Source organism: Fusarium graminearum, chromosome 3, assembly GCF_000240135.3.
Source record: "Fusarium graminearum PH-1 chromosome 3, whole genome shotgun sequence".
Lineage (NCBI taxonomy): Eukaryota > Fungi > Ascomycota > Sordariomycetes > Hypocreales > Nectriaceae > Fusarium > Fusarium graminearum.
Window position 1 is genome coordinate 1,946,332 of NC_026476.1, and position 24,087 is coordinate 1,970,418.

Consider the following 24,087-nt stretch of genomic DNA (forward strand, 5'->3'; position numbering starts at 1 on the left):
TTCCGCTCATATTATCTTGTATCCTGTTAATGACAGTATTCCCCATACCTGTTCTTACTTAGCCAAGTTGAACAGTTAAAGAGGCGTTGGCAGCAACAAGACGTTTTCTACCCAGACTGAGGCTAGGGCTGTTTATGTAAGCCAGATTAACCATCACCTTTGCCAGCCGTGAGCCAAGCACGCCTCCACGTCCAATATGATCAACGAAATTCAACCCCATCTAGGCAACTTGGTCATGGTCTCCGGCAGTGATAAAACCATCCTCTTGGTTCTTGTCAACTGCCACGCCGATCCGGGACCCCAGAATGTGGTAATTAGCGTGCGCCATGTAGCTTTTTGAGTTCCAAAGAATCGTCACATCTGGTACCCTATCATCTTTCGGAAATCTCAAGATTGGTGGCGGCAAGATTCCAGAAGCCAACCGGCAACTCATCTGGAGTCCTAGTCCCAAAAATGATATGCCATGGGGAATCGTGGTAGAGTGCCTGTGGTAGGTTGCAACTCTTAAGATATGGGAAATTCTCCGAGCGGATACAAGCTATCCTTTCAAATGCCAGTTTGGCAGTATATGCGATAAATATCGGACACGCCCCTTCCCGTCCTTCATCCCGCGGTGATCGGCCATGTCAACGGCGGCTTCGTGATGTGGATCGGCTCTTGCGCTCCGACCCGGACGTACATGTCAAAGTTAGTGTTGATATGTTGGCTTTATGAGTCGAGTTGAGGTATGTAGAAGGCACCAACAAGCTCTCCTAGTAATTGATAGAGATTGAAATTGTGTTGAAGATGTTTTTTCAGGAAAGGACGGTGTACCTGACTCTTGGCAGAAGTCATCGAATGTTCATCTGTGAGTCTGAGCTAGCTGTACGAGTTGGTGACTTGATGTAGGAATTTCAGATATTCGGCAGTATTTCCTAAAGAATAGGAGAACAGTTGAACAATAACTAATTTCTTTTGTATTGATGTAATGATGAAGCTGGAGTACTGTTGTTGCTCATTAATTCATAATTTGAAACAAAGGCTCCCTCCAGTTGTAGTTACACAGGCTCGAGCATTGTTGGGCAATCTCATCTTTGCAGAGTAACTGCGCGCATGGGGGACAAAAGGGACTTTATTTCTTAGTATTGCATGCTTTCTTTCAACTCTTTGAGAGTTTTCTCGTGTGTTCCGGTATCGTGCGATACTGTATCACGGAGTGTTGTGTTGGCTGCAAATGCATATTGCCAAAGGTTTAAAGGTCTCATTCAAGGCCGGCATGGAGATAAACGAATATATAGAATGAATTCACATCATTTCACCTGAATTATACGTGCACAGATATCTAGGCAGACAAGTAGTGGCTGCCTTGCCAGTCACTGCTGGCTGGCACCTCCAAATGTGAATCCCCTCGTTTTCCATCCGACTGCCACTGCCATGCAGCTGTCACAGATCTCATTTTCTACAAACGCGAAAAAAAATAAAGCATCCCCCCAGTAATGAATTAATGAGAATAACAAACACTGCACTTCTCCCCTCTCTCTTCCATCTTTGCAGTTGACTTCTTTCGTCCTCTTGTTCACAGTAACATCCCTCCACAAACCAACTGTTCAGAACATTCAGTCATTCACAGACCACCAATTTTCTTCCATCGCTATCTGATCAGGAAAATTATCTTTCATTCCTCGTCACTTTATCACTCACTACAACCTATCACTAACTTCGGTTACTCTCAATCACCGCCAACATGCTCTGGCTTCGAAAGCCCCTTGGGTATGATCCCAAGGACTTCCCCAACTACAAACTTTACCAGGATCACGAGACTGGCTTCCAGCGACTTTTGAAGCAGTGGCCTGCCATCTTTGCCTTTATCGCGTGGTCTTTCACCTTTTTGGCTTCCATCCTCATCATCCTCAGCGAGTGGTTCTGCATGATCGTTCGTGATCCTCTTCACTACAACAAGGCGAATGACTGGATCATCGAGCAGTATCAGGCATGCCCTACTGTGTTCCAGATGAGCTATGGAGCTCTCATCACTTTCTGGTTCTTTCACGCTTGCTACCGTATCGGTCTTGTGATCTGCGATGTTCTTGTTGATGCCTACAACGATCCTGTGTGGGCTGCCCATCGGGTCTTGGCTACCTCATACTACATCGAGCATCTCTTCTTCCGCGGCTGCACTTTCATCACTTGTGCCATCTTTAACTTCGCTTGCTCTTTCATTGTCCTGATCTACAACATGTCGGTCCACTCCCTCAGCGGAGTGATAGTCTTGCTCATTGCGGTTGCTCTCTTTCAGCTACACTATTACTTCTTCGTCTACGACACCAAGGTCACCAAGCAACCCCCTAAGCCGCTCAAAGGCATCCTCAGACATTTATCATCGGACACAACACAGTCCCCAAAGACCAATATGGGACGCTACCAAGTATCTACACCTCCCACGGGATCTTCGCTCCAGAGAATCCCATTCAACCCACCATGGCGAAGTAGCCCCGGACGCTGCTTCCGGGCCCCTACACCCTCGACTACATCCTCTTCCAGCTCATCATCTACTGACCTGACTCCTTGTCGACGACGACCTAGCCCCAAATCCAACAAGCCTCCTGGAGCCTCATATGTCGCAGTGTCACCTAAATCTGCAGAGAAGCTCCGTGCTGATGGCGTCGGAGTCCCAGAGCCCACCAGAGAGACAAAGTACTCCTTCACCTCACCTGGCAGCAACGAACGTAATGCCTACATCCGGCGACGAATGCAGCTCCGCTTCCAACCCCGCTCTCCTAAGTCCAAGGAAGTCGAGGAGCACAAGGCCGAGGCCGAGGATGAGGCTAAGTTTATCCAATCTATCGTCCCTACCAAAACCCAGTGGGTTTACTCCGCTCTTGATGCCATCGAGCGACGAATCTCAAACATCACGGCCGAAGTCACAGAGCTCCGCACACAGGTCGGCTCTTTCAAAGAAGCCGGCATCGTCCAACCTATCCCCGAGCCCTCAGATGAGCCATCCGATGACCCATCAGTGTCACCCCGAACCCAGAAGCGCGATGCCACTCTGACTGAGAGAGAGCGCATCAAGGCCGCCATGACCCATTACATACCTGCCATCGAGAATGCTGCAGTGGCCATCCTGAAGCGACAGCATGGAGTCGAGGAGCTGCTGGCCCGAATTGAAAACCTGATTAACAAAGCGGCCAAATCAGGATGCGCCATCTCCCGCGCTATGTCAGGAGAAGCGGACGACTACAGAATCAAGATCAAGAACATCTTCGGCGATGCCAGACAGGCACTGATCAAAGCCCGATCCATCGAGGAGCTTTGCGAAGACCGCCGTGTGAAGCTAGCAGAGGAAGCCAACAGACTGAAGCGTCTAGACCGAGCTCACCTACTCTTATTGAAGATCAACGCCAAGAAGCGGAGATCGAAATGAACCGCCGCTGATCAAACCGAGAATCAGAGATGAAGGGTTGACAACTGATGATACATACCAGTTGTCGTGTAACAACAAGAACAACACCATCAACAACGTCCTGGTTGAATTTACAGGACGAGGTTTACTGCGGAGTTGGGGACTATAGACCATAATGATGTGTATTGTGCTTATAGAAAGCACGGATAGAACGTGCATGGATGGGTTGCCAGAGGGTGAAGGATACACCTGGGCCTAGCTATATGTACTTAATACTACGATAGATTAATTATTTTGAGATGAACCATGTTACTATTACAGTGATTCTGATCCATTAGTGTTGGCAGTAATGATCTTGATAGTCCGTGTGTAATGACAGGTGTAATATAACTTTTGATGCGAATCTTGCTGGTGACGAACTTGGCTCTCATCCGATATGCTTACACAAGATGGCTCACGATTATAGACGATGATGGATCAGATGAAGTAGAAGTATTTATGTACTTGATAGTGACAATCTTTGTATGTAAATTGGGTATCGCACATAAACAACGCATGTAGTCATGAAAATAGTTTCAGAACTATTTCATCCCCAAACCAGTTCCGCAACCAGCTCACAAGAGCAGAACAGATGGTCATCAAGACCACCTAAGAAGAAGAAGATAAACCTCGTTTAATAGCCAGTTGACTCAATCCCGTGGATCTCCCAGTAAAGACCACCCATCACCCTGCCATCCTCAGGCTTACACTTGACAGAACCACGAGCTGCCATCTCCATACCATCAGAGTTGTTGAGAACCGCCTTTCGCATGATCCAGACAATGTCCTCATCGCCAACCATCAATCCCGCATCGGCGCGGACGGAAAACGCGCAGGAACCAGACTTGACGATATCGACGTGGCCGTCTTTGAGACCATACTCGCTGTCGTCTTCACAAGCGCGGGGGACGAAGAAAGTACCGTTGCGGGATCCAAAGCTGGAGAGCAGCGCAGCACAGTCGCGGTAGTTGGCACGCTTCATCTCCTTGGGGCCCTCGCGACCGACGTAGGTGTCCTCATCGCAGACCTTGACCGATTCAGGGCTGGCGGACCAGTAGGTGACGGGATCACCAGAGGCGGTAGGAGCTACAGTCGTGACGGCGATCATATCATCTTTAGTGGGCGTAGCAACAGGTGCAACAGCAGGCGCAGGCGCAGCGGCAGCGAGACCGACGAAGACGGTGATGAGGTTGACGAAACGCATTTTCGGTGGTTGTTGCTTTTTTTCTTTCTTTTTCTTTTTTCGTCGTGATGTTGATTTGCGGAAGTGTTTCGGTGGAGAAGGAAAATGGCGACGATAATCGTATTCTGGAGAAATAAACACACAAGTCGATTGTGAGTGATTCAAAGAAGTGTAACGGGCCAGCGGGTGATCAACACCGATATTGTTAAACGAGTGACTAGAAAAGAAACGCAACGCGCTGCGGGCGAGAGAAGAGAGAAGAGAAAGAGACAGAGCAAGCTCTTTTTTCAGAAAGCGAAATGTTTCAACGGCAGTTGAACGGGAAGAGAGAGAAAAGAAGAGGGCTGGAAACGAATTATTTGAGATGGCTAGGGACGTTTGAGATGCAGGTGACTCTGGAAATGCCGGTTGATGAGCGATCAGACAGTTTCAAGTAGAGTGGACGAGTATGAAACACGGATCACTATGGATATGATGATGATGATTATTATTTCTTTTCTCTGCAAGAGGCTGTATTTTTAGGAATAGACTCTGCGGTATTTTCTCCGGTAAAAAATTACCGCCTTGGATCTTTATTGATATTGGATTTTCCGTGCCATCAGGTCATGTTGACGGCCGTTGATAGTTGCGCAGCGGGCTTTGTTAGATTGTGATGATCACTGAGTGGAGGAGGATCTTTTGGTGTTTGTCTATATAGGTTTATAGGACCGGGCTGGTTGTTTCGTGTTTAATGCTGCATTTATGCAGCCACGCCAGATGACGAATGAATGAGAAAAAATAAGAGCGTTATGTAGAGATGAGAAATGATGGATGACTATTTTTAATCAAATGATAGTATATTCGCGATAATTCCTTTTGTTTCGTTTCTACTACATTTGTATTGAGGGGATAGTTAGTGGCTGATTGGGTCATAGCCTATATCAGAGCAGTGTTTAGATACCTGAGCACTTTCAAGGGTTAAAAATATATGTATTTTTTCTTTGGTGGAAACAAATTAGGACTTGTTTTGTCTTTGTCCATCTTTGCCAATATCTTCACCTTTGAAACGCTCCATATGCACTGCCTTGGCCAGATACCTTGCGCATAACCCAATATAGCCTCGCATCGAGTTGAGATCAGCATTCCTGCATGCTTGGCCAACCAGCTACTGGTACATAACGACAGTTGAAGCCAAAGACTGACATGTAGTTGGTCCTGATACAACCATAATTCATTCTTCCCATAATACAGTTACTTACCCTTGCAAAGTTTAAAAGATCTTCCATGTTACACGGTACGATGCAACTCTCACGATGAAAGAAAGTTATTGTCTTCTCCAGCATTTCAATTGCTGTAATGCCCCCGGCCCGACAGTGGAGTAGAGTGACGCTTCAGTGGGAAACCTCCTCCGCCCCCACTACCCTGTAAGCACTCTCAGCGGTTCATTGCCCCCGATCTAGGGAACTTGATGACGCGAGAAGCATTGACCAACCACGTATTTGCCGACCGATTATGTTTTTGTTGGCCGACGGGAGTTGAATATGACTTCATTCCTCCGTGGATCTTTTTTTACAAGGCAACGATGAATATGTTTTGCCCGGCAGACGGATTGAATTGCATGCGAAAAACCTGATTTTTATATTCAGTTGTTTCTGGTTCAATCTCTCGATTGATACCAACCACCATTGAGAAATAGATAACTTATTAATGTATGTAGCTCTTGAATCACTCGACCCTCCCTCATGTAGTCTATTAGGTCCGTATATACCCCATTATGGGGTCATTCAACAAAATCCCGGGGTCCTTTTCTTGGCTCCAGTCTTGGCTCCACGTAAAAGTAACGATAGACAAAGGACAAACAGCAAAAAAACCTGAAAAGTTGACACACATTACGGTTGGCGCATGTGACCCCTAAAAAAGAAGGGCCGTTATTAATGATTACTAGGCATGATGATGGAGGAGGAACGGTGATCATCGGCTCCAGCTTGTGTCCATTTGCTCGGAACTTTGGCCAAGGACTACAGGACCTGAGGACCCCTTCTTTTCCCACTGCTATTCGGTGTAACTCAACTCACCGTTGCTTGACTCGATTCCCGAGATCCGGACAAGCTGCCATGTCTTAGTTGGGGTTGACAACCGCGGGGCCCAGTTCCGGTTCCAATACCTGATATCATCGTCATCATGTACCGAAGGAATGGATATTAACTAACAGAAAATTGTCAGGTGAAAGGGAAAAAATGAGTGAACGAGGAAATCATTCGATAGTCAATCAAATCCAATTCTTGGTCTCGTGTGCTTATCATTTGTGAATTCCCATCCTCTTCAAAACTCTTTTTCTTCATTCTCTTCCTTCTCTTGTCATCCTCACTTATACCGTTCAAGTCTTTCAAAAGCCTCTTCGTCATCATGAAAACTGCCTCTCAACCTTCAGCTCCTCACAACGTGGGAAGCAAAATAAAACATCTTGTCGGCAAGATCCGACGCCACTCAAATCCCCCACCACCCGAATCCTCTTCAGCTTCTCCCTCGTCAACCGCAAACCCATCTCGAGAATCCTCATCATGTCCCCTGCCACACATCGGCAGACATAGCCAACGGAACAGCCGTCGTGGCTCAGCCTCCGAGGAAGATGAACGCGTCCACGACCTTGAGCTTTGGAATGCAGCTTACGACGTGCTCAGGAGAGACCACACATCTTCTAGTCTTGTACTTGCGTACGAAAATATCATTTCACACGCCTTGCCTGACTCACTAAGGCCGGGTCACAATGGAAACAGTGACGGACTACCAACGGATGACGACAGGAGGGCTGAGTTGATGATGATGATTGCGAAGTCTGGTTTGGAGCGTGAGGTCAAGGAAGTTTCCCAGACAGATTCGGGTGATGGCGAGGCGAGAGAATATGTGATTCAGACGAGGTCGATTATAGCTTCATTATTAGACGACCAGCCCAGCACCGCTATCGCATGGGCGGGTTTCTGCTCTCTAACACCTGTAGGATCCAATGCCAATTCCAATCCAATGAATAAAAACGCTAACCAAATCACCAGCTACTTCTTGATCCCCTCCTCCGGCACGAAGATATTCGTCAAGGCTTTGTTCATATCACAAACGCCATTCCCCACTACATGACACTACATCGCGCACTCCATCCTTCATCGTGGACATCTCTCCCCGAGTTCCAACGTTTGCAACCGCACCTCCGTCAAACCCTCTTAAACCTCTATCGTCGTATCCTTGAGTATGAGATGAACATTGTATGCGCCGCTGCGAGTGCCTGGAATATGGCCGCCCGTAACGTCGTAGATTGGCATGGCTGGAAAGCCAGGTCAGATGCTGTGCGAGACACCGACGCTGAGCTGATGAGTCAAGTCGATAAGAGTGGTACAGATGAGGCCAAGGCGCTCATGGAGGTCCGGAGAAAGCTGGACCCTGAAGGAGGAGGACGTGGAGAACCAACAGACGACACTTTAAATCACAATATTTGAGGATTCAACAAGCGAGGTAAACATTAAATGGGAAATGGTATCACGAAGCGAGTCTTTTTCTTCTTCTTCCTTCTTTTTTGTACGTAACAAGTCGATTGATTTGCTACCAATAGTTACATAAGAGATCTATTCTTTTTACTTACCCTAGCCGAAACTCCAAGTCCCAAATTCTTTGACTACCTACCTGAGGCCAGTCCGCACTTTTATCCGCATTCTGTCTACCAACAAGAATGCTTCATTTTCTTGACAGAAACCTGAATCTTGATGATAATTTCCCAAAAGGGGGTCTTGCCTAGAGACATCTCGCCAAAACAAACACCGAGATTACAGCCCGACGGTCCCCGAGTTTGGGAGAACACCTTGCTTGTCAAGGTCACTCAGGCTGCCTCGGTACTCGTTCAGACGTCGCTGCCAGATGCTGATATCTGTTTGGAACCCAATCGCCCCCATCATAGCTGACCATCCGGGCGCCTGATCACGAGTCACGAGCTCGTACACGCGACAGATGATCTGATGGAACTCGGCCTGAGGCTTCATTGCAACCGCGTACAAGTGTCGCACCAGGTCAGCCCAGCCAGCGATGAAGTCAACGTCAAACATGGACTCTGGGTATCGGAATTCAAGCGTGTCGTACTTGGTCACCACCAGCGCACATCGAGTCGTTGTGTGCCTCTCGCCTTCGTCGAACTTGCGGAGCGCTACCCCGAGACTAGCGAGGTTGGGCTCAGACCACAGACGTCTCATGGCTCCAAGAAGGCGTTTGTCGACCTTCTTACGCCAGCTGAGCTTTGTCATGGCTTCTTGGAGGGCATGGATGAACGCCTCACCATCGCTCATCAACGAAGGCTCTCCATCTTCGTGGGCGATTTTGGACTCAACACTGATACGTGCTGAGAAAGGGGAAGAAGAGCGGAATGGATGACACAGAGGATACAGCAGGGTGTCCTCGAGCAACCAGACCAAGCTGGCGACGCGCAGGGCTGTTTCGAGCTTCATGTTGCCAGCGTCGTTGACGTGGAGGTGAAACCCGCAGTCAGAATTGAGACCAAGTATCATGTTGGCCTGCACTGCCTTGAGACACTTTCGGAGAGTAGGTAGCCCCTGGCTGAACTCTTCAGGATGGATGAGAATCGGGCTGTTGAGTTCAGTTCCGAACCAGTCGTATTTGTCAGAAGGTGTCTTTCCAGACTTACTAACGCAGTCTTTGGTAATATGGGTCTCGGGGACGACGAACCAAGTGTCGGTCTTTTGGACTGGCTTGGCTATGTCCGTAGCTACCCCCTGGTTCCATACTCGAACGTCTCCGCTGTTACCAGTGAGTGGGAGAACTGACGTGCCAGTGAGCTGGACAGGGTCTGAGGGCTCAGGCTGGTAAACATCGCACGAGACGGCAACACCGGTGCTGGCGATTGTGTCGCAAACCTTGTGGATGACTGGAGGCTTGAAGATTGTGTAGTCTCCCATCACGAGGCCCATATAAGCCTCCGGCGTAGAGGGACAAGCCCATCGAGTCTCGTTCCACGCAGGATTGGTGTCCGAAATCTGCAGTGCAACCATAAACTCCAGCTCAATGCCAACGCAGATCGAATTGAGGTCCGACATTTTGACGGTTGTGTCGAAATCTGTGGGAAGCTCTTCTCTGTAAGGAAAATCTGTGTCTGTCTGAGTGCTGTGATAGTTTTTCAATAGTAGTAAAAACGATGCTGGTGAGCAAACAGACGAAACTTGAGCCCGCAAAGGGCCATGTTTCATAGTAGAGACTTGCATGTTTGAACAATAGAGAAAGAGTTGAAGAATAAAGAATAATGGTGCTGTTTCCCACGTCTTATATATTGGTTTATTCAAAAGGTTGAAATGGTCGTTGTTGAAAGATTAGTGTGTCGGTCAAATAATGAGAACACCGGTTACATTGAACTTGTTAGTTATTGCTCACCGAAGGGCGGTCAGAACTCAAATAGCAGATCAAGGCTGTGAACAGAACTTTGACTTGGCTGTGTAGGTAGGTAGGCACGAACCTACTAATACCGAACAAGCTTTAACAATTGACGAAGCTCCATAACGCACCGGCCACCGACCGGCACTGCCCAGCCCTTACAAAGCATAGGGAATAGGGTGATCATGATGCCTTTTTTTTCCATGAGCTAACGAGATGGCATCTGGTTAATGAGTTATAGTGCATACCGCACAGAAAGGTCTGAGGAGAGGTGGAGTAGCACTTGTCTCCCAGGCCCATTCTGACCGGTCCGAAACGTGTGATTTTGAGGGTAGCGGTAGGGCGATCCATGCATCCAACATTTTGACATATAGCGAGGGGTGAAGATTGGACGAGAAACTCAAATCATATTGGCCTGTGAGTCGTGGAGAACCAGTCGACAGTCTCGTGATATCGGTTGTGGTGGTAGCTTCGATTTTGTTGGTAACCCACCTTTCAGGCTGTTTAAAACCGGGAATGTGATTGATTGACGAGTCTTATCGTAGCATTGTGCTATTAAAATGTGTTGAACAAAGACGACTCGGTGAGAATTAGTTGACTTACACGCAAGGGCACCTGGACTGCCGTACTAAAGTTAATCCGGCATGGCCAATCATTCAAGCTACATCTAAACCATGGAAAGAAAGCTTGATGCCATCAACTGAAAGTCATGAAACTCTCTGCCTCTCGTTGCTAGGTGCTTGAAACCTTGAATCTTTAGATGACGAACAAACTGGCACCGTAAATCCTAGAATCCCCTGTCATGTTGTAAGAAATAAAGTAACAAACTACTGGCCCTAGTCTAGACGAATCTGAGCAAACGTTTCTGTTCTCCCCGCTGTTGGTAGTCAGTCCGTCAGTCAGCTTTTAGCTGACCTGAAAACAAGCCCAAGTTGACCCCGGCCTTCAAGGTGGGCTCCAAAAACGCGACTGCGCGCGCGTTGACTCTAAATTAATTGAACAACCCTCAACGTTATCAAAGTCGTCAATTTATTACCAACAGCACTACCTTAAACCACATCATTCCTCCCGCCTACCGAGCCAAATCGCATCGAATTCGAATTGATTACGGTCAAAACAAAAGTTGTAATTTATCGATTGTACACACCCTCGCCTTCCAACTCCGACGTGATTGCTCCCTGGGCATGCCGCTCGGCTTTCCATAATGCACATCATCAAGCCTTCATGGCTGAGCCATTGCGGCGAGCAAAAGGATTTTGAAGTCTACAGCTGTCACGTTTCACCAGACGGCAAACGACTTGCGACAGCAGGCGGCGATGGACACGTGCGGGTTTGGTCGACTGAATCCATCTACAATGCCAACACGCCAGACTACAACAAGCCGCGACAGCTCTGCCACATGAGCCATCATCTCGGCACGATTCATTCAGTTCGCTTTTCTCCCAATGGCCGCTACCTTGCCTCTGGAGCCGACGACAAGATCATCTGCGTATACCACCTCGACAAGAACCCCCCAGCTGCCACGTTTGGCACCAACGAACCTCCGCCTATCGAGAATTGGAAGACGTACAAGCGTTTAATTGGCCATGACAATGATGTTCAGGATCTTGCTTGGTCATACGACTCCTCCATACTTGTCTCCGTTGGACTGGATTCAAAGGTTGTTGTGTGGTCAGGGCACACGTTTGAAAAACTGAAGACGCTGCCAGCACATCAAAGTCACGTCAAGGGAATTACTTTTGACCCTGCAAACAAATTCTTTGCGACGGCAAGCGACGACCGAACAATCAAAATATTCAGATTCACCTCTCCTGCGCCTAATGCGACTCAGCACGACATGGTTAATAACTTTGTTCTCGAGACCACTATTAGTTCTCCATTCAAGAGCTCTCCGTTGACAACCTACTTCCGAAGGTGCTCTTGGTCTCCCGACGGAAATCACATCGCTGCCGCCAACGCCGTTAACGGACCCGTCAGTTCTGTCGCTATCATCGAGCGAACGAGGTGGGACAGTGAGATCAACCTGATCGGCCACGAGGCTCCAACAGAAGTCTGCATGTTTTCACCCCGACTTTTCCACACGAGCAAGCCAGACCCAAGCGTCGACGATAAGTCGCCATCGCTTGTGACAGTGATTGCTTCCGCTGGTCAAGACAAGACACTGAGTATTTGGAACACGAATACGTCTAGACCTGTGGTTATTCTGCAAGACCTGGCAGGCAAGTCAGTGTCTGACCTGGCGTGGACTCCGGATGGTCAGACGCTGTTTGCTTCAAGTCTGGATGGCAGCATTGTGGTAGCTAAATTTAGTGAAGGAGAACTCGGTTGGGTGGCGCAGCCCGAGGAAAACGATAAAGCACTGCAAAAGTACGGTGCATCAAGAAAGGGGATGGGTATCGCGGAAGATGTGGATGGTCTCATGTTGGAGAACCAGAGCAAAGCAGGAGAGTCGCGAGCTGTAGAATCAAGGATGGGTGCTTTGATGGGCGATCTCCCCGATTCTACCAAGGAGTCGACACCTGTCACGAATGGCACCAAAACTACTGCACCCACATCAAAACCCGCTACAAATGGCCAGTCCGAGGCAGAAAAGGACAAGGAACCGGAGAAAGAGCAAGAAAAGGAGCCAGAGGAGGCGGCTGACAAGACAGCGCAGCGCGTTAAGGAGCTCAAGTCTCGAGTCACAGTTGGCAAGGACGGCAAAAAGCGAGTGGCACCATTATTGGTGTCTTCATCGGGGACAGGCACGTCATCTCTGCCGCAAACTCAGCTGGTTGGAACAACAAGCAACAATAAGGCAGCGCAGAATGATGCGCCGCAAACAACTCTTGACTTGGCCAAGCCCTTTGACGGACTGCCTAAGGGGGGCATCGCCGCCATGCTACTTGGTAACAAAAGGCGTCTTAATCTGGGCGAAGCTGAAGAGGAGGAGGAGCCGGTTTCCAAGCGCGCAGCTACAGGACCTACCACTATCGTTACGAACGGGCACGACAGTGTTGAGCCAGCGGCACTCGTGCCTGTACAGCACGGTGTTGTTCCGACACCCGAGTTTCTCAGGCCGGCGGTAATGAACCCTTCTATTGCCTTTGCACAGGTAAGGCTGGCTGTGCCAAAGATCAGATCACATGTGCTTCGACCTCTGGACAGAGGAATACTTCAGGGCGAGAGCTCGCTGGAGGATGCATCCAAAACTCCCGAAAACATAATCCTCGAGGCCAAGAATGACCCGAACCCCAGAGATCCTTCGCACGTTCTAGTAAGTAAGAGAGGCGCACTTATCTGGGAAGAGTGGCTCCCTCGAGCCATCATACTAGTGACGGCGACCAAACAATTTTGGGCTGTTGCTTGCGAAGACGGTTCCATTCATACTTGGACGCCTGCTGGCAGAAGGCTATTGGCTCCCATCATATTGGAGTCACAGCCTGTCATCCTGGAAGCTCGCGGTCATTGGCTGCTATGTATCACGGCCGTTGGCCTCGCTCACGTCTGGGACTTGAAGACTCAGTCCTCCCCCAGCCCTCCAGTGTCACTGGGACCGATCTTGGACATTGCCACAACCTCGTTAAATCAACACAGTGCGACGCCTGGACCAGGTGTTACTTCTGCTCACCTCAACTCTACCGGTCATATTATTGTGACCCTGACAAACGGTGACGGCTATTACTACGCCCGGGAGATGTTCACGTGGCAACGTCTGAGCGAAGCTTGGTGGGCCGTGGGTTCACAATACTGGAACTCGAACGATTCGTCCATCTCCGCCCTGCAATCAACAGCTGTTGGCCCAGCTTCGAAAGAGGGCAAGGACAAGGAATCTACCAAGGCCACCGTCTCGTCTGGCATCATACCGTTCCTCGAACGACACACAACCAACGAGTTTCTTCTTAAGGGTAGAGCTTATGGGTTGCAACGTATCATTAAGATGGTTGTGCAGCGTAAGGAAGCCGAGAACCTGGAGAGCAGTGTTAGCATAGCCCATCTGGAAACGCGAATCGCTGGTGCTTTGCAACTGGGAGCACGGGAAGAATTCCGTCTCTATCTTTTCACCTATGCCAAGCGATTAGGCGCTGAGGGAGCAAGGGTAAAGGTTGAAGAGCTCCTCAACAGTCTTCTCGGAGGTATCCTTGAGGAGAACGAAGAAGAGGAGGACGAGGACGATGGCCACGGCTGGTTCAGCAAAGAGGGCGATCTATGTGGATGGGATCGTAAGGAGCTGCTTAAGGATGTAGTGATGATTCTTGGTAAGTGCTGGGCACAACATACCCGCGCTGATACATATGAGCTAACCATATGCCAGGTAAATACCGAGAGCTGCAGCGACTTACTCTACAATACGCAAAGGTACTCGACATAAGCCTAGAGGACGGCCCTGTAGATGTCGAGCAGATGGACGTGGAGGCTTGAGTTGATTTTAGGGTTGTATCATTATAGTACTACCTCCCCCTCGACAACGGAGGGAGAAGGCGGGAATTGTTTCTTGTTTAACAAACAAACTTGGCGTTGAGGGCTTATCTATTGGGGACAGTTAAGCGGTGCGAACTTGGGGGACGGACGATAGATCACCGTTGGTGCTGGTTGATACGAAACAACGCCTGGTTAATGAGGGCATGCAATCACAACCATGCCGTGCTATGCTGAAGAGTGTATTGATTGGTGAAGTTGATGGTAAATGCCATTGCTGCATGAGTGAAGTGATTTCTCGACACATCGTTATCTTTTTTGTTATTTCTTTCCAGTTTGCTGCTGGTCACACAAAAGAGCCAAGTCTTTTTTTCTCGTGGGGAACGGTCACATGGGATAGATGCTGTTTGCAGACGAGCGAGCATGATGGCGATGATGGCATCGTCAGTACGCAAATGAGTGCATCACCACCCCCACGCTGTTGTTGTTTTCCAAAGTGGCCCGGATCATTTCTTCCGGGCAAGCAGGTCGAGAGCATTGAAGGAGCTCCCGCCCGTCTCGCCTGCCTTTTCATAATCTCTTTTCATAATCTGAGGCTCAAGTTAGGCGAGTGGACCTGAACTGGCATTGCACTGCTCGCAGCTGCCACCTGCACATTATCACCTGCCAACTCGCATCTTCCTGCCTACCTATTATCGCCTGAGGACACAATACCTGAGGTATTGATAGACTTGCTAACAATATTTTGCCCCTCTTTTGCTCTTTTGTCTTTGCCCATCCTACCGACTCCTTCATTGTTCCTATTCATCATCCTTTGAATCATTCAACCCATCTACTTTAACATTTGAACCGACAACAATTACAAGCCCCTTTTCGCACGTCTGAGACGTAGTTGTTCTCGGTACTTAAGGTGCCTTTACATTCCTTTCTTACTTCTTTGTCGCGATATTTCTGTTTCTTCACCTTGTTCTCCATCTGGTCAGCCATCGTCCTGGTCTGTTCATCCTTGTAGTCTTTGACACTTCACATCTCTCATCCCATACCTGATCAAAACATCTGAGAAACCTTCCCTATCCCATCATGACAAAGGCCCCTTGCTCCACTCTCTGGTGGGTAGGGACACTTGCTCTCTTTTACTTCACTCTGATCGTGTTTGGATCTACGTTGTCTTTGTCTGCTGATTCTCCGATCAAGGCAGCTTTGGTGGCTTTGGTTAAGGATAACGACATCAACGCTACGCTTTTCAGCATCAAGCAGTTCGATGACAAGTTCAACAAGGACTACCTCCATGATTGGGTCTTCTTCAGTATCCAGGATCTCCCAGAGGCTTTCAAGAACTCGGTTTCCAACGCTACCAACGCAACTTGCATCTTCGAGGTCATTCCCGAAGAGAACTGGAACGACCCACGATGGGTTGATTCGTTCCAGCATTCCATGTCTCAGGATGCCAGCCTGGATAAAAGCTCTGCAACTCTCAAGACTATCGCCAACATCCACCAGATGAACCGATGGATCTCGGCTCCTTTTGCCAAAGAGCAACGTCTCCAGGACTATGAATGGTTTCTGAAAGTTGATCCAGGCGTAAGTACACAGTCGGATAAGTATTTTATGAGACGCAGCAGACAACCAGGCGCTGATTTCATACAGGCTCAACTAGCCCAAAACATCCCTTTCGATGTATTTCGCTTCATGCGAGACAATGGCATCGCTTATGGGTCTAGTCGAGCTTTTTTTGGTCAGGCCAAACTGTCTCGGCTCTCTCCCCGAGTCAAGTCCTTCTTTGAGAAAAACCCGGAGCTGCTCCACAAGGAAGCCGATGTCGCATGGCTTATTGAGAACGTCACTGGCCTCCTCATGAAATCTGGTCCACTGGATGACGGTTTTGAAGACTTGGTTGACGAGGGCAATGACAAGCTGAGGTCGCGGGTCATCTAGGAGAGCCGCCCCAGCGATCGAGGTCACTCGGAGACTATTGACTTGCAGAACCAGGCGTCTCAGGTTCCCGGAGCCCAAGATGAAGGCGAGAGATCATGGCTTAGCGAGTGCTTTGCATCTTGGCTAGCTGACATTCATGGAAGCAGTCTCTCCCCATCATTCGAGATTGGATCACTCGCTTTTTTCCGCAGCCTTAACCAGGTTGCATTCTTTGATCATCTTGACAATGCGGGCGACTTTCAGTTTCGGCGAGTGGGCGATGCACCACTGCACAGTCTAAGTGCCAGCATGCTCCTGCCTCGAGAGAGCGTTTGGAACTTCCGCACCAAGGAAACCAAGCTCGGCTCTCAACACGACGGCGAACACACTCAAGCTGAGCGCCAGTACAGTGAGATGTGCATGAATAACTTTGACACCTCTAACTTGAACGGCAGTGCGAAGTCGAAGGGGGATGCCTACGAGGCGATGACGGCGCTATTCAAGGCTTGGGACTTGATGGCCCAGGACGTGGGTGCGCAGAGCAAGAGCCCCAAGTTGATTTCGGGTAACACTTGGATGGGCAAAATGAACGGGGATGCTGGATGCTCATTTTTTTGGTTTTGGCGAAAGACACTATCTGCAGATCTAGGATTTGGATGGGAGGAGGTCGATTTGAGTTGCTTGCATGACGGGATGAAGGGTCAGGTAATGATCAAGGTCTAACATGTGTACCATACCATACCATCCATACCATACCTTTATTGTTGGCTGGGTTCACCGCCCCGCAGGTCGAGGCAGCACAGTACAGGCATACAGCACATGATATTTGCTATTGTATTCGCAATACAAGAGGAGCTGTTGACAAGAAGCGAGCAAGACCGAGCGGTGAGCCAAGTGATGTATTACGATTGTGTTCTTGTGTAGAGCTGAGACATAGTATTGTGTTGATTATGGCTGGGCCCGAGAAGAAAGGCGCCTGCATCGGGCAACGGCAGATGTCACACATGGAATGGGGTGGTTCCACGGCGCCTGCGGCGCGCGTTTGACGTGAGAAGAGCCATGGATGTCGACGTGGCTGGTGGTGCTGCAGGGTGAATATGTCTGAGATGCACGCTGTACGTCACTACCCAAGACATGGAGCAAAAGCGTTGAACAGATGACGTCGAACCATCCAGGTGCATCGATTGCGTCTATATCGGTTGTAAACTATGGGCTGCAAGTTATCCAACCCCTCTTGTTGTTTCATGCGTCATTACACAAGAAACAAAACAAACAGAGCAGCTTAGGTTTGGATGCGTTTATAGTGAAAGAGTGGCAATGATAATACATACCTACATAGTGGAGTGGGCAACGTCTGTGGGGTTTGGATGATGATCGGCGCCGGTGGATCGGAGCCGGGGATAGAACGACGAATTTAGTTGGAGATCCGAGATGTGAAGGAACTTGTTGGGTTGAGAAAATATTAGTATTGGTACGGATAAGTACATTAATATGGGTTCGGAAGATGATGTGACTTCTTGCCATGAACAGTGTAGCCTTCTTGCAAGAGTCACATTCACATTTACGGCCTCAACTCCAACTCTCTTCATTCTCTGAACATTGAGGTGACTGTCAAAGGTAACTCGTTAACCTTTAATCCTCAACAGGGATGAGCTTTGAAACCTCTACCGCCTTGTGGATAAGGCTGCCGATATCTATCCATGGATATATATCTGCGAGTTTATCACGACGAGATGAGATAGACGACGGAGCATCATCAACCCACTGTGGTCATTTTTGACTGTCTGTATGGATGCCGAAAAAGCCAAGACAACAAAGATCGACCGCCGGTATCCGTATTGGAAAGCTTTTTCCTTGTTCCTGAAAAAGGGTCGGGTTACATGGGCAGGGGTAATAAGGGGCCGGGGCCAGCTTGGACTAAGCAGGGGGGGGTTAAGTGAGTTTAAACTGTTGCTGGTTGGCCATTGCGTATAAGGTCAAGGCTGAATGAATATTTAATGATAGATATGTACTAACATAGATCAGTTCTAGAAGACGAGATGTAATTGCGGCCATCGTATTGCGAATCTTACTTTGTCTCGTATCCAAGATGAAACTTCGCTATTGGACGTGGCGTTTATTAAGTCATATTCTGCTGAGAAACAAACACATCCAACAAGGAGTCACTGGTCCGTCCGGCACCAACATTTAGTGGTGGTAATGCCCCTGATTTCATCTGTAGCCCCCGCCCGCCCCGCTACCGTACAGAGCTTAGCTTAGCTACTTAGCACTGCTAGTAGAGTGGAAACCAATGCCATGCCACATGTCTTCCTGCCATACCTGGCTGGGCATGACCAGACAAGGCTCTTGGTCTCCTATTTTAAGACAAAAAGACAAAGTGAAGTTTAGAAAGCGCTGCAGCATAAGGCAAGGGGGATTACTCCAGGTTCCTTAATCAGGTTAGAACATCAGTCAGTCAGTCAGTCATTGGCTTGCTTTGCTCTGCCTTACCTTGCTTAGCTATAGTGTTTCCTTCCTTCTTTTTTACTACCCCAAAGGGTTATTATATCCTGCCTCCCCAGAACGGAGACTTCCTTTTTTAACGTTAGTGCTCCCCGCCTCTTTTTCTACTCTCTCCTCCCCTCCAGATTTATTCCTTTCATTCTCCATCATTACCTCTCCTTAACATATTATCCAACGAATCTTGGCTTCGATACCCGAAAAGCGAGCACGGACACACGACGTCGAACTGGCAGTTGACGATACTCTCCAAGACACTTGGCTCCCGAGCCTTGGCGGCATCACGCGCTTGCAATCGCCGAGGGGCCCTTGAGACTTCCAACGACAACAATTGCAAATGCAAAAGCAAATATAGACTTCAATTCGGCATTACGATACCCGGTGTTGCATGAATTCCCTACTTTCTCGTTACGTCGAAGTTAGCATAAAATATCTGCGGGTCGTCAATTCGGTTAATTAGCACACGAGCCATCGCAAAGCATTTGCATATCGCCTACTGTCGCATTGCATTGTACTCCTACACAGCGTCGCAGGGGACCCATCTCGCGGTTTCAGAGCGCATTATACTTCAATTCGCCGCCTCTACTTCACAAATACCTTTTTTTCCCACTTCGGCTTCTGTGATCGACTTCACTCTCGAATCTACAATGGCGATCCTGGAAGCTTTCCCCAAGGGCTCGCCTGTTAGTCAGGCTGTCTTCTTGGGTCTAAGCAAGAAGCAATGGGCTTTGACAACAGTACGATTTTCTCGTTCGGTATCCTACCATGATAGTGATGGGATACCAATTTTTCATACTGAAGTGCTGACATTTAATCCCAGTTGACCTTTCAAAACTCGGCCCTCATCCTGGTGAGCTCTGTCATAATAGGATCTCTCGAGCCCTGCTAACATTGTTCCCAGATCATGCACTATTCCCGCGTTATGCCACCCTCTGGCGACCATCGTTACTTCACTTCGACCGCAGTCTTCCTCAATGAAATCATTAAACTTGCTGTCTCTCTATCCTTGGCTATATACGATACCTCCAAGACCCTAGCTCCTACGACACCCGCAACAGTTCTTTTCGAGCAAATTTACAATTCGGTTTTCGCTGGTGATGGGTGGAAGCTTGCATTGACTGCTGCATTTTATACCCTGCAAAATATGCTGCAGTATGTTGCCATTGGCAATTTGGATGCGGTGCACTTTCAAGTGCTGTATCAGCTCAAGGTATGTCTCGCTGCACATTAGCACTAAGCCTTGGCAAAATCCAAAATAGATAAAAGTGCTGACCTGATAAAGATTCTCATCACTGCTATCTTCAGTGTCGTCCTGCTGCGCCGACACTTGGGACCTAAACGATGGCTCGCTCTCATCATTCTCACTCTCGGCGTATGCGTTGTCTCACTCCCTCAGGCAGACTCATCGGCGAGCTCTCCCAGCGTTCCTCTACGCCATATGACGGACCATTTCTTCCCTCGTTCACTTCATGAGCTGGGCCATGTTCCCATCGACAACGGCCAGACCGGCCAGTTCGCCAAACGTTCTGCGACCTACGAAGGAATTGACCATGATCTACCGCCACTGGACCCTCTCATGAATTATTCGGTTGGTTTGGTCTCGGTTTTGGTGGCTGCTACAGTATCGGGCTTGACAGGCGTTTATTTCGAGAAGCTCCTCAAAGAGAGCCCCACCCAAGCCAGTGTCTGGATCCGTAATGTCCAACTAAGCTTCTACTCCATTTTTGCAGCAGGTCTAGGAGGTGTCATTTGGCAGGATGGCGAAGGCATCAGCGAGCATGGCTTTTTCGAGGGTTATAACTGGGTCGTGTGGAGCGCTGTCGTATTGCAAGCAGCTGGCGGCATGTTGGCAAGCGTGGTAATTCGCGACACTGATAACATTGTCAAGAACTTTGCGACAAGTATCAGTATCGTCATCAGCTTCATAATCAGCATGATGCTGTTTGAGTTTGAAGTGTCAGCAACAGTAAGTTTTCCTTGGCCAATTAGGACTCAAGGGTACTAATATCGTCTGCAGTTTGTCTTTGGTACATTCCTCGTACTCTTGTCAACCTGGATCTACAATGGATCGGATCGCACTATCCGACGTCCTCCGCCAATTCAGATTCATAGTTTCGAAAAGCCAGCCATTGAACCAACTCAAACCCCACGCAACCTGGCAGTAAGCCGTCTGAGTCTCAACCCCATGGAAAGCCCAATGGGCTTGACCACAAGCCGGCCAAGCACGCCACTGCTGCCCAGGACCCCGAGCAAATCTAACTTTAAGAGAGACGATTAATCATTCGGTATACTGGACTTACAGTCATATTATAGACTTGGGTACGGAAACCAATCGCATTTAAAATTTCAGTTATGAGGTCGAACGAAGATACGAATCACGCATTTGTGCAGCAGTGTTATATATCACCTGAACCTCCTTGGTACATTTCCCAAGTAGATAAAGATACCCCGACCGATGGGTTCAAGAAATCCAACGGTAGGCTCAGTCAGGCATGTTAGATGGTGGAAAAAGAAAGGATGCCTTAACCTCAAAAATTACGGCATAAATATACCCTGGTTAGAGAACTTGAATTTTAGATAAATACTACTAGACATAGCAGATGCGATGCTTCTGACAAAACTTGGCTCCTGCTTTGGAGGAGAATAGAGAAGAGAAGGTTGGACAAAAATAAAAGCTATTGCTGGATTTGTGTTTCTTACTTGAAAAGGCGCCAGTCGTCCCGCTTCAGCGGTCCAAAAGAGACCGTGTTTATTGTTTCCTGGATATTACTCCTATATACATCCTCCATTACGATTTGATGGCCTCAGCTTGTAGATATCCGACGCCTAGCATGCGGGAACAATCGCAAACTTTTTGCACTGATCTGATCTAATCTAGAGTAGAGACAATATCTCCTTACATAATGACTTCATTGACAACATCCTATAGATTCTGTTAGCAAGCGATCATTTGCGCGGATTGATACTTGGGGAAACATACCCTCTTCAGCTCCTTGTACGGCAAGCAGACACAGTTTTGAACACGGACTTCATCGCCAACGCCACAGTCTTTGCCCAGGATGGTGATGCTCTGGACCTTGACACCGTTCTTGACGATGCTGGTTGAGTGGCTGCCGACAGGGGTAGGAGTACCCTCGACACGAGCCCAAGCACCGACGCGGCTACCCCATCCAATGATGGAGTAGAGGACACAAGCGTCATGCTTGATCTCGGAGTCCTCGAGGACGATACTCTCCTTGACACGGGCACCAGCGCCAACAACGACACGGGGTCCAATGCTCACGTTGGGGCCGAGCTTGGCAGTGGGGTGGACTTGGGCGGTAGGGTGAATGAAAACAGGAGGGACGATGTTGGCGCTGGGGGTAGCGAGCTCCGAGCTGGATTCGGACTGGGCAGCCTTCTGGAGGTAGAGAGCGTTGGCGGGAACAGCGGAGCCAGCAGTCTTGATCTGGCGCCAAAAGTCCTTGGTCTCGTAGACGTAGAACTGCTTGCTGTCGGCCATGTCGGACAGGATGTCCTGCTCCAGGCGAATAACCTCGCGCTTCTTCTCCTCGTCCTCATCGTCGTCGTTGTGGGCGATGTAGCTGTTCTCGAGGTTATCGGAAGAGGGGTACGAGACAAGACGAGAGGGGCGGTCGAGGCGGCGCTTGATGGCGGATCGGATGGAAGGGAAAGATGCTCCGTGGAGAAGAGGTAGACACCACAGATGATGAGGGTGCTGATGCGCGAACTCGGCTTCTCGACGTGGTGAAGAACACGGCGTGTGTGAGAGTCGGAGACGATGCATCCAAAGTTTGTGGCAGCCTAGTCGCTCACTCGGGTTCCGAGAATATCGGCCTCGGCATCCTTGTCGTTGAAGAGCTTGAGCATCTCATCGAGAGGGAAAGAGCAGCAGACATCGGCGTTGAGGACAAAGAGGCGCTCGGGGCGGCCCTTGAGGATAGCATCACGGAAGTGGTAGAGACCACCAGCGGTTCCAAGAGCTTCGTACTCGCGCAGGTACTTGATGGTGATGCCGGGGAACTCCTTGGCAGAGTCCTTGATGAAGTCGCGGAAGACGGACTCGTCGTAGTAGCCGATGATGTAGACCTCCTGGATCTGCTTGTTGGGAACACGGGCGACGGAGGAGAGGCAGTGCCAGATGATGGGGTGGCCGGCGACTTCGAACAGAGGCTTGGGCAGGTCGAGAGACAGAGGGCGGAAACGGGTTCCTCGAGAAGGACCGCCGACCTGTAAATTGGAACAATTAGTAACCTATCAACAGCCATGTTAGAGGAAACGGTGAAGCCATACCAGGATAACGGCCTTGGTGGCACCGGTCTGGTCCCTGGAGCGATGGGCCATGGGAACGTGGAGAGACATGGTTGTTGTGTGGTTGTGGAGTGAAAGAGTTGGTAGGAGGAGAGGAAAGGTAGAAGGAAGCTCGTGTCAGGAATTGCGTTGAGCTTTGGATCTTGCTAGGGGGATGTTTGAAGTGGAGGGGACACTTGGAGAATTCAAGGCGGTCACCAAATAGGGAAACTATGAATTGCTTTGGGTTTGATGGTGGGTTATGGTGGGGGTGGATTCCTCTGATTTCTGCACGTGGGAAATAGGGGGTTCCATTGGTGAGGGGCTTACCCTGTACTCTTGTCTGATGGATGATTTGCATATAGATTTTCGGATTTGATGAGTACCTTGGTGAATATTTGGTGGCGGTTTATAAGGCTGGCTACTACGCAGCTGTCTATAGTACTTGGTCTATTATTCGTGGAGCTTGATTAGAGCTCTGAGACCTCCAGCTTAGAACCACTGGTGCTACGGATGAACTTATTCAGTGTCACCAAGGTTTAGTCGCATCCAATCCACTTGTTCCAATCAAGTGGCGTGAAGGGTTTGTTTGAAACATTTTTGATCGGAGGTGTCTCAAACAGCGAGAAGAACCTGTTAGAGATTCTGGGTCACACGTCGGGTCACGGCCTTGAAGTCAAAACTGTCGAAAACGTCTTAAGGGAGGGATACAATAGGCAGGCAACTTGAACACATCTACTGATAGTGAAGACAAGATATACAAACGTATTGACGTTAGAAAATATTGTTCATAGTTGGAGGCGAATGGTAAAGAGGAAAAACTATCGTATCCAGTAAGAACAACAGAGTCTTTCGTGATTGTAGATTGCCAAGATGTTCGTGTTTTTGGTGGACAGGTAGAACCAGACTTCGCATCTAAACATCTAGAGATGGTAAATTGTATGGACCGTCGAGATATCCTGGAAATACCAAATGATCGATG

General features: G+C 48.8%; 9 protein-coding genes across 9 annotated transcripts; 6 read left to right on the forward strand and 3 right to left on the reverse strand.

Annotated features, from left to right (window-relative positions):
• Window positions 1-196: 196 nt before the first annotated feature.
• On the forward strand, window positions 197-714 carry FGSG_12717 (uncharacterized protein; the record flags this gene model as incomplete). The annotated part of the gene is given in 3 exon segments (XM_011325557.1): window positions 197-319; window positions 333-490; window positions 495-714. Coding segments are annotated over 3 exon segments (501 nt in total).
• Window positions 715-1,723: 1,009 nt separating this feature from the next.
• FGSG_05340 (uncharacterized protein) lies at window positions 1,724-3,403 on the forward strand (the record flags this gene model as incomplete). Its single annotated transcript, XM_011325558.1, has 1 exon — window positions 1,724-3,403. One exon carries the CDS (start codon window positions 1,724-1,726, stop codon window positions 3,401-3,403), a length of 1,680 nt encoding a protein of 559 aa, XP_011323860.1.
• A 652-nt stretch (window positions 3,404-4,055) lies between these two features.
• On the reverse strand, window positions 4,056-4,625 carry FGSG_05341 (uncharacterized protein; the record flags this gene model as incomplete). Its single annotated transcript, XM_011325559.1, has 1 exon — window positions 4,056-4,625. The coding sequence occupies one exon, from the start codon at window positions 4,623-4,625 to the stop codon at window positions 4,056-4,058; it is 570 nt and encodes a 189-aa protein (XP_011323861.1).
• Window positions 4,626-6,976: 2,351 nt separating this feature from the next.
• On the forward strand, window positions 6,977-8,219 carry FGSG_05342 (uncharacterized protein). The gene is made up of 2 exons (XM_011325560.1): window positions 6,977-7,577; window positions 7,634-8,219. The coding sequence occupies exons 1-2, from the start codon at window positions 6,990-6,992 to the stop codon at window positions 8,069-8,071; spliced, it is 1,026 nt and encodes a 341-aa protein (XP_011323862.1). The 5' UTR covers window positions 6,977-6,989; the 3' UTR covers window positions 8,072-8,219.
• A 176-nt stretch (window positions 8,220-8,395) lies between these two features.
• On the reverse strand, window positions 8,396-9,673 carry FGSG_05343 (uncharacterized protein; the record flags this gene model as incomplete). Its single annotated transcript, XM_011325561.1, has 1 exon — window positions 8,396-9,673. The coding sequence occupies one exon, from the start codon at window positions 9,671-9,673 to the stop codon at window positions 8,396-8,398; it is 1,278 nt and encodes a 425-aa protein (XP_011323863.1).
• Window positions 9,674-11,208: 1,535 nt separating this feature from the next.
• On the forward strand, window positions 11,209-14,405 carry FGSG_05344 (uncharacterized protein; the record flags this gene model as incomplete). The annotated part of the gene is made up of 2 exons (XM_011325562.1): window positions 11,209-14,242; window positions 14,299-14,405. 2 exons carry the CDS (start codon window positions 11,209-11,211, stop codon window positions 14,403-14,405), a joined length of 3,141 nt encoding a protein of 1,046 aa, XP_011323864.1.
• A 1,077-nt stretch (window positions 14,406-15,482) lies between these two features.
• FGSG_05345 (uncharacterized protein) lies at window positions 15,483-17,215 on the forward strand (the record flags this gene model as incomplete). Its single annotated transcript, XM_011325563.1, has 3 exons — window positions 15,483-15,983; window positions 16,050-16,328; window positions 16,386-17,215. The coding sequence occupies 3 exons, from the start codon at window positions 15,483-15,485 to the stop codon at window positions 17,037-17,039; spliced, it is 1,434 nt and encodes a 477-aa protein (XP_011323865.1). The 3' UTR covers window positions 17,040-17,215.
• Window positions 17,216-19,462: 2,247 nt separating this feature from the next.
• On the forward strand, window positions 19,463-21,093 carry FGSG_05346 (uncharacterized protein; the record flags this gene model as incomplete). The annotated part of the gene is made up of 5 exons (XM_011325564.1): window positions 19,463-19,498; window positions 19,636-19,665; window positions 19,717-20,025; window positions 20,098-20,781; window positions 20,833-21,093. 5 exons carry the CDS (start codon window positions 19,463-19,465, stop codon window positions 21,091-21,093), a joined length of 1,320 nt encoding a protein of 439 aa, XP_011323866.1.
• A 382-nt stretch (window positions 21,094-21,475) lies between these two features.
• On the reverse strand, window positions 21,476-23,288 carry FGSG_05347 (uncharacterized protein). Its single transcript, XM_011325565.1, has 3 exons — window positions 23,109-23,288; window positions 21,796-23,045; window positions 21,476-21,738 (listed from the first exon to the last, which is right to left on the reverse strand). Exons 1-2 carry the CDS (start codon window positions 23,175-23,177, stop codon window positions 22,620-22,622), a joined length of 495 nt encoding a protein of 164 aa, XP_011323867.1. The 5' UTR covers window positions 23,178-23,288; the 3' UTR covers window positions 21,476-21,738; window positions 21,796-22,619.
• Between the last annotated feature and the right edge of the window lie 799 nt (window positions 23,289-24,087).

What these genes read in the sequence shown, in the direction of transcription:
- FGSG_05347 (XM_011325565.1), bottom strand. Translation starts at nt 23,177, where the DNA reads ATGTCTCTCCACGTTCCCATGGCCCATCGCTCCAGGGACCAGACCGGT. An exon ending in CCACCAAGGCCGTTATCCTG is followed by an intron (nt 23,046 to 23,108) that starts GTATGGCTTCAC and finishes TCCAATTTACAG; the next exon opens with GTCGGCGGTCCTTCTCGAGG.
- FGSG_05342 (XM_011325560.1), top strand. Translation starts at nt 6,990, where the DNA reads ATGAAAACTGCCTCTCAACCTTCAGCTCCTCACAACGTGGGAAGCAAA. An exon ending in GTTTCTGCTCTCTAACACCT is followed by an intron (nt 7,578 to 7,633) that starts GTAGGATCCAAT and finishes CCAAATCACCAG; the next exon opens with CTACTTCTTGATCCCCTCCT.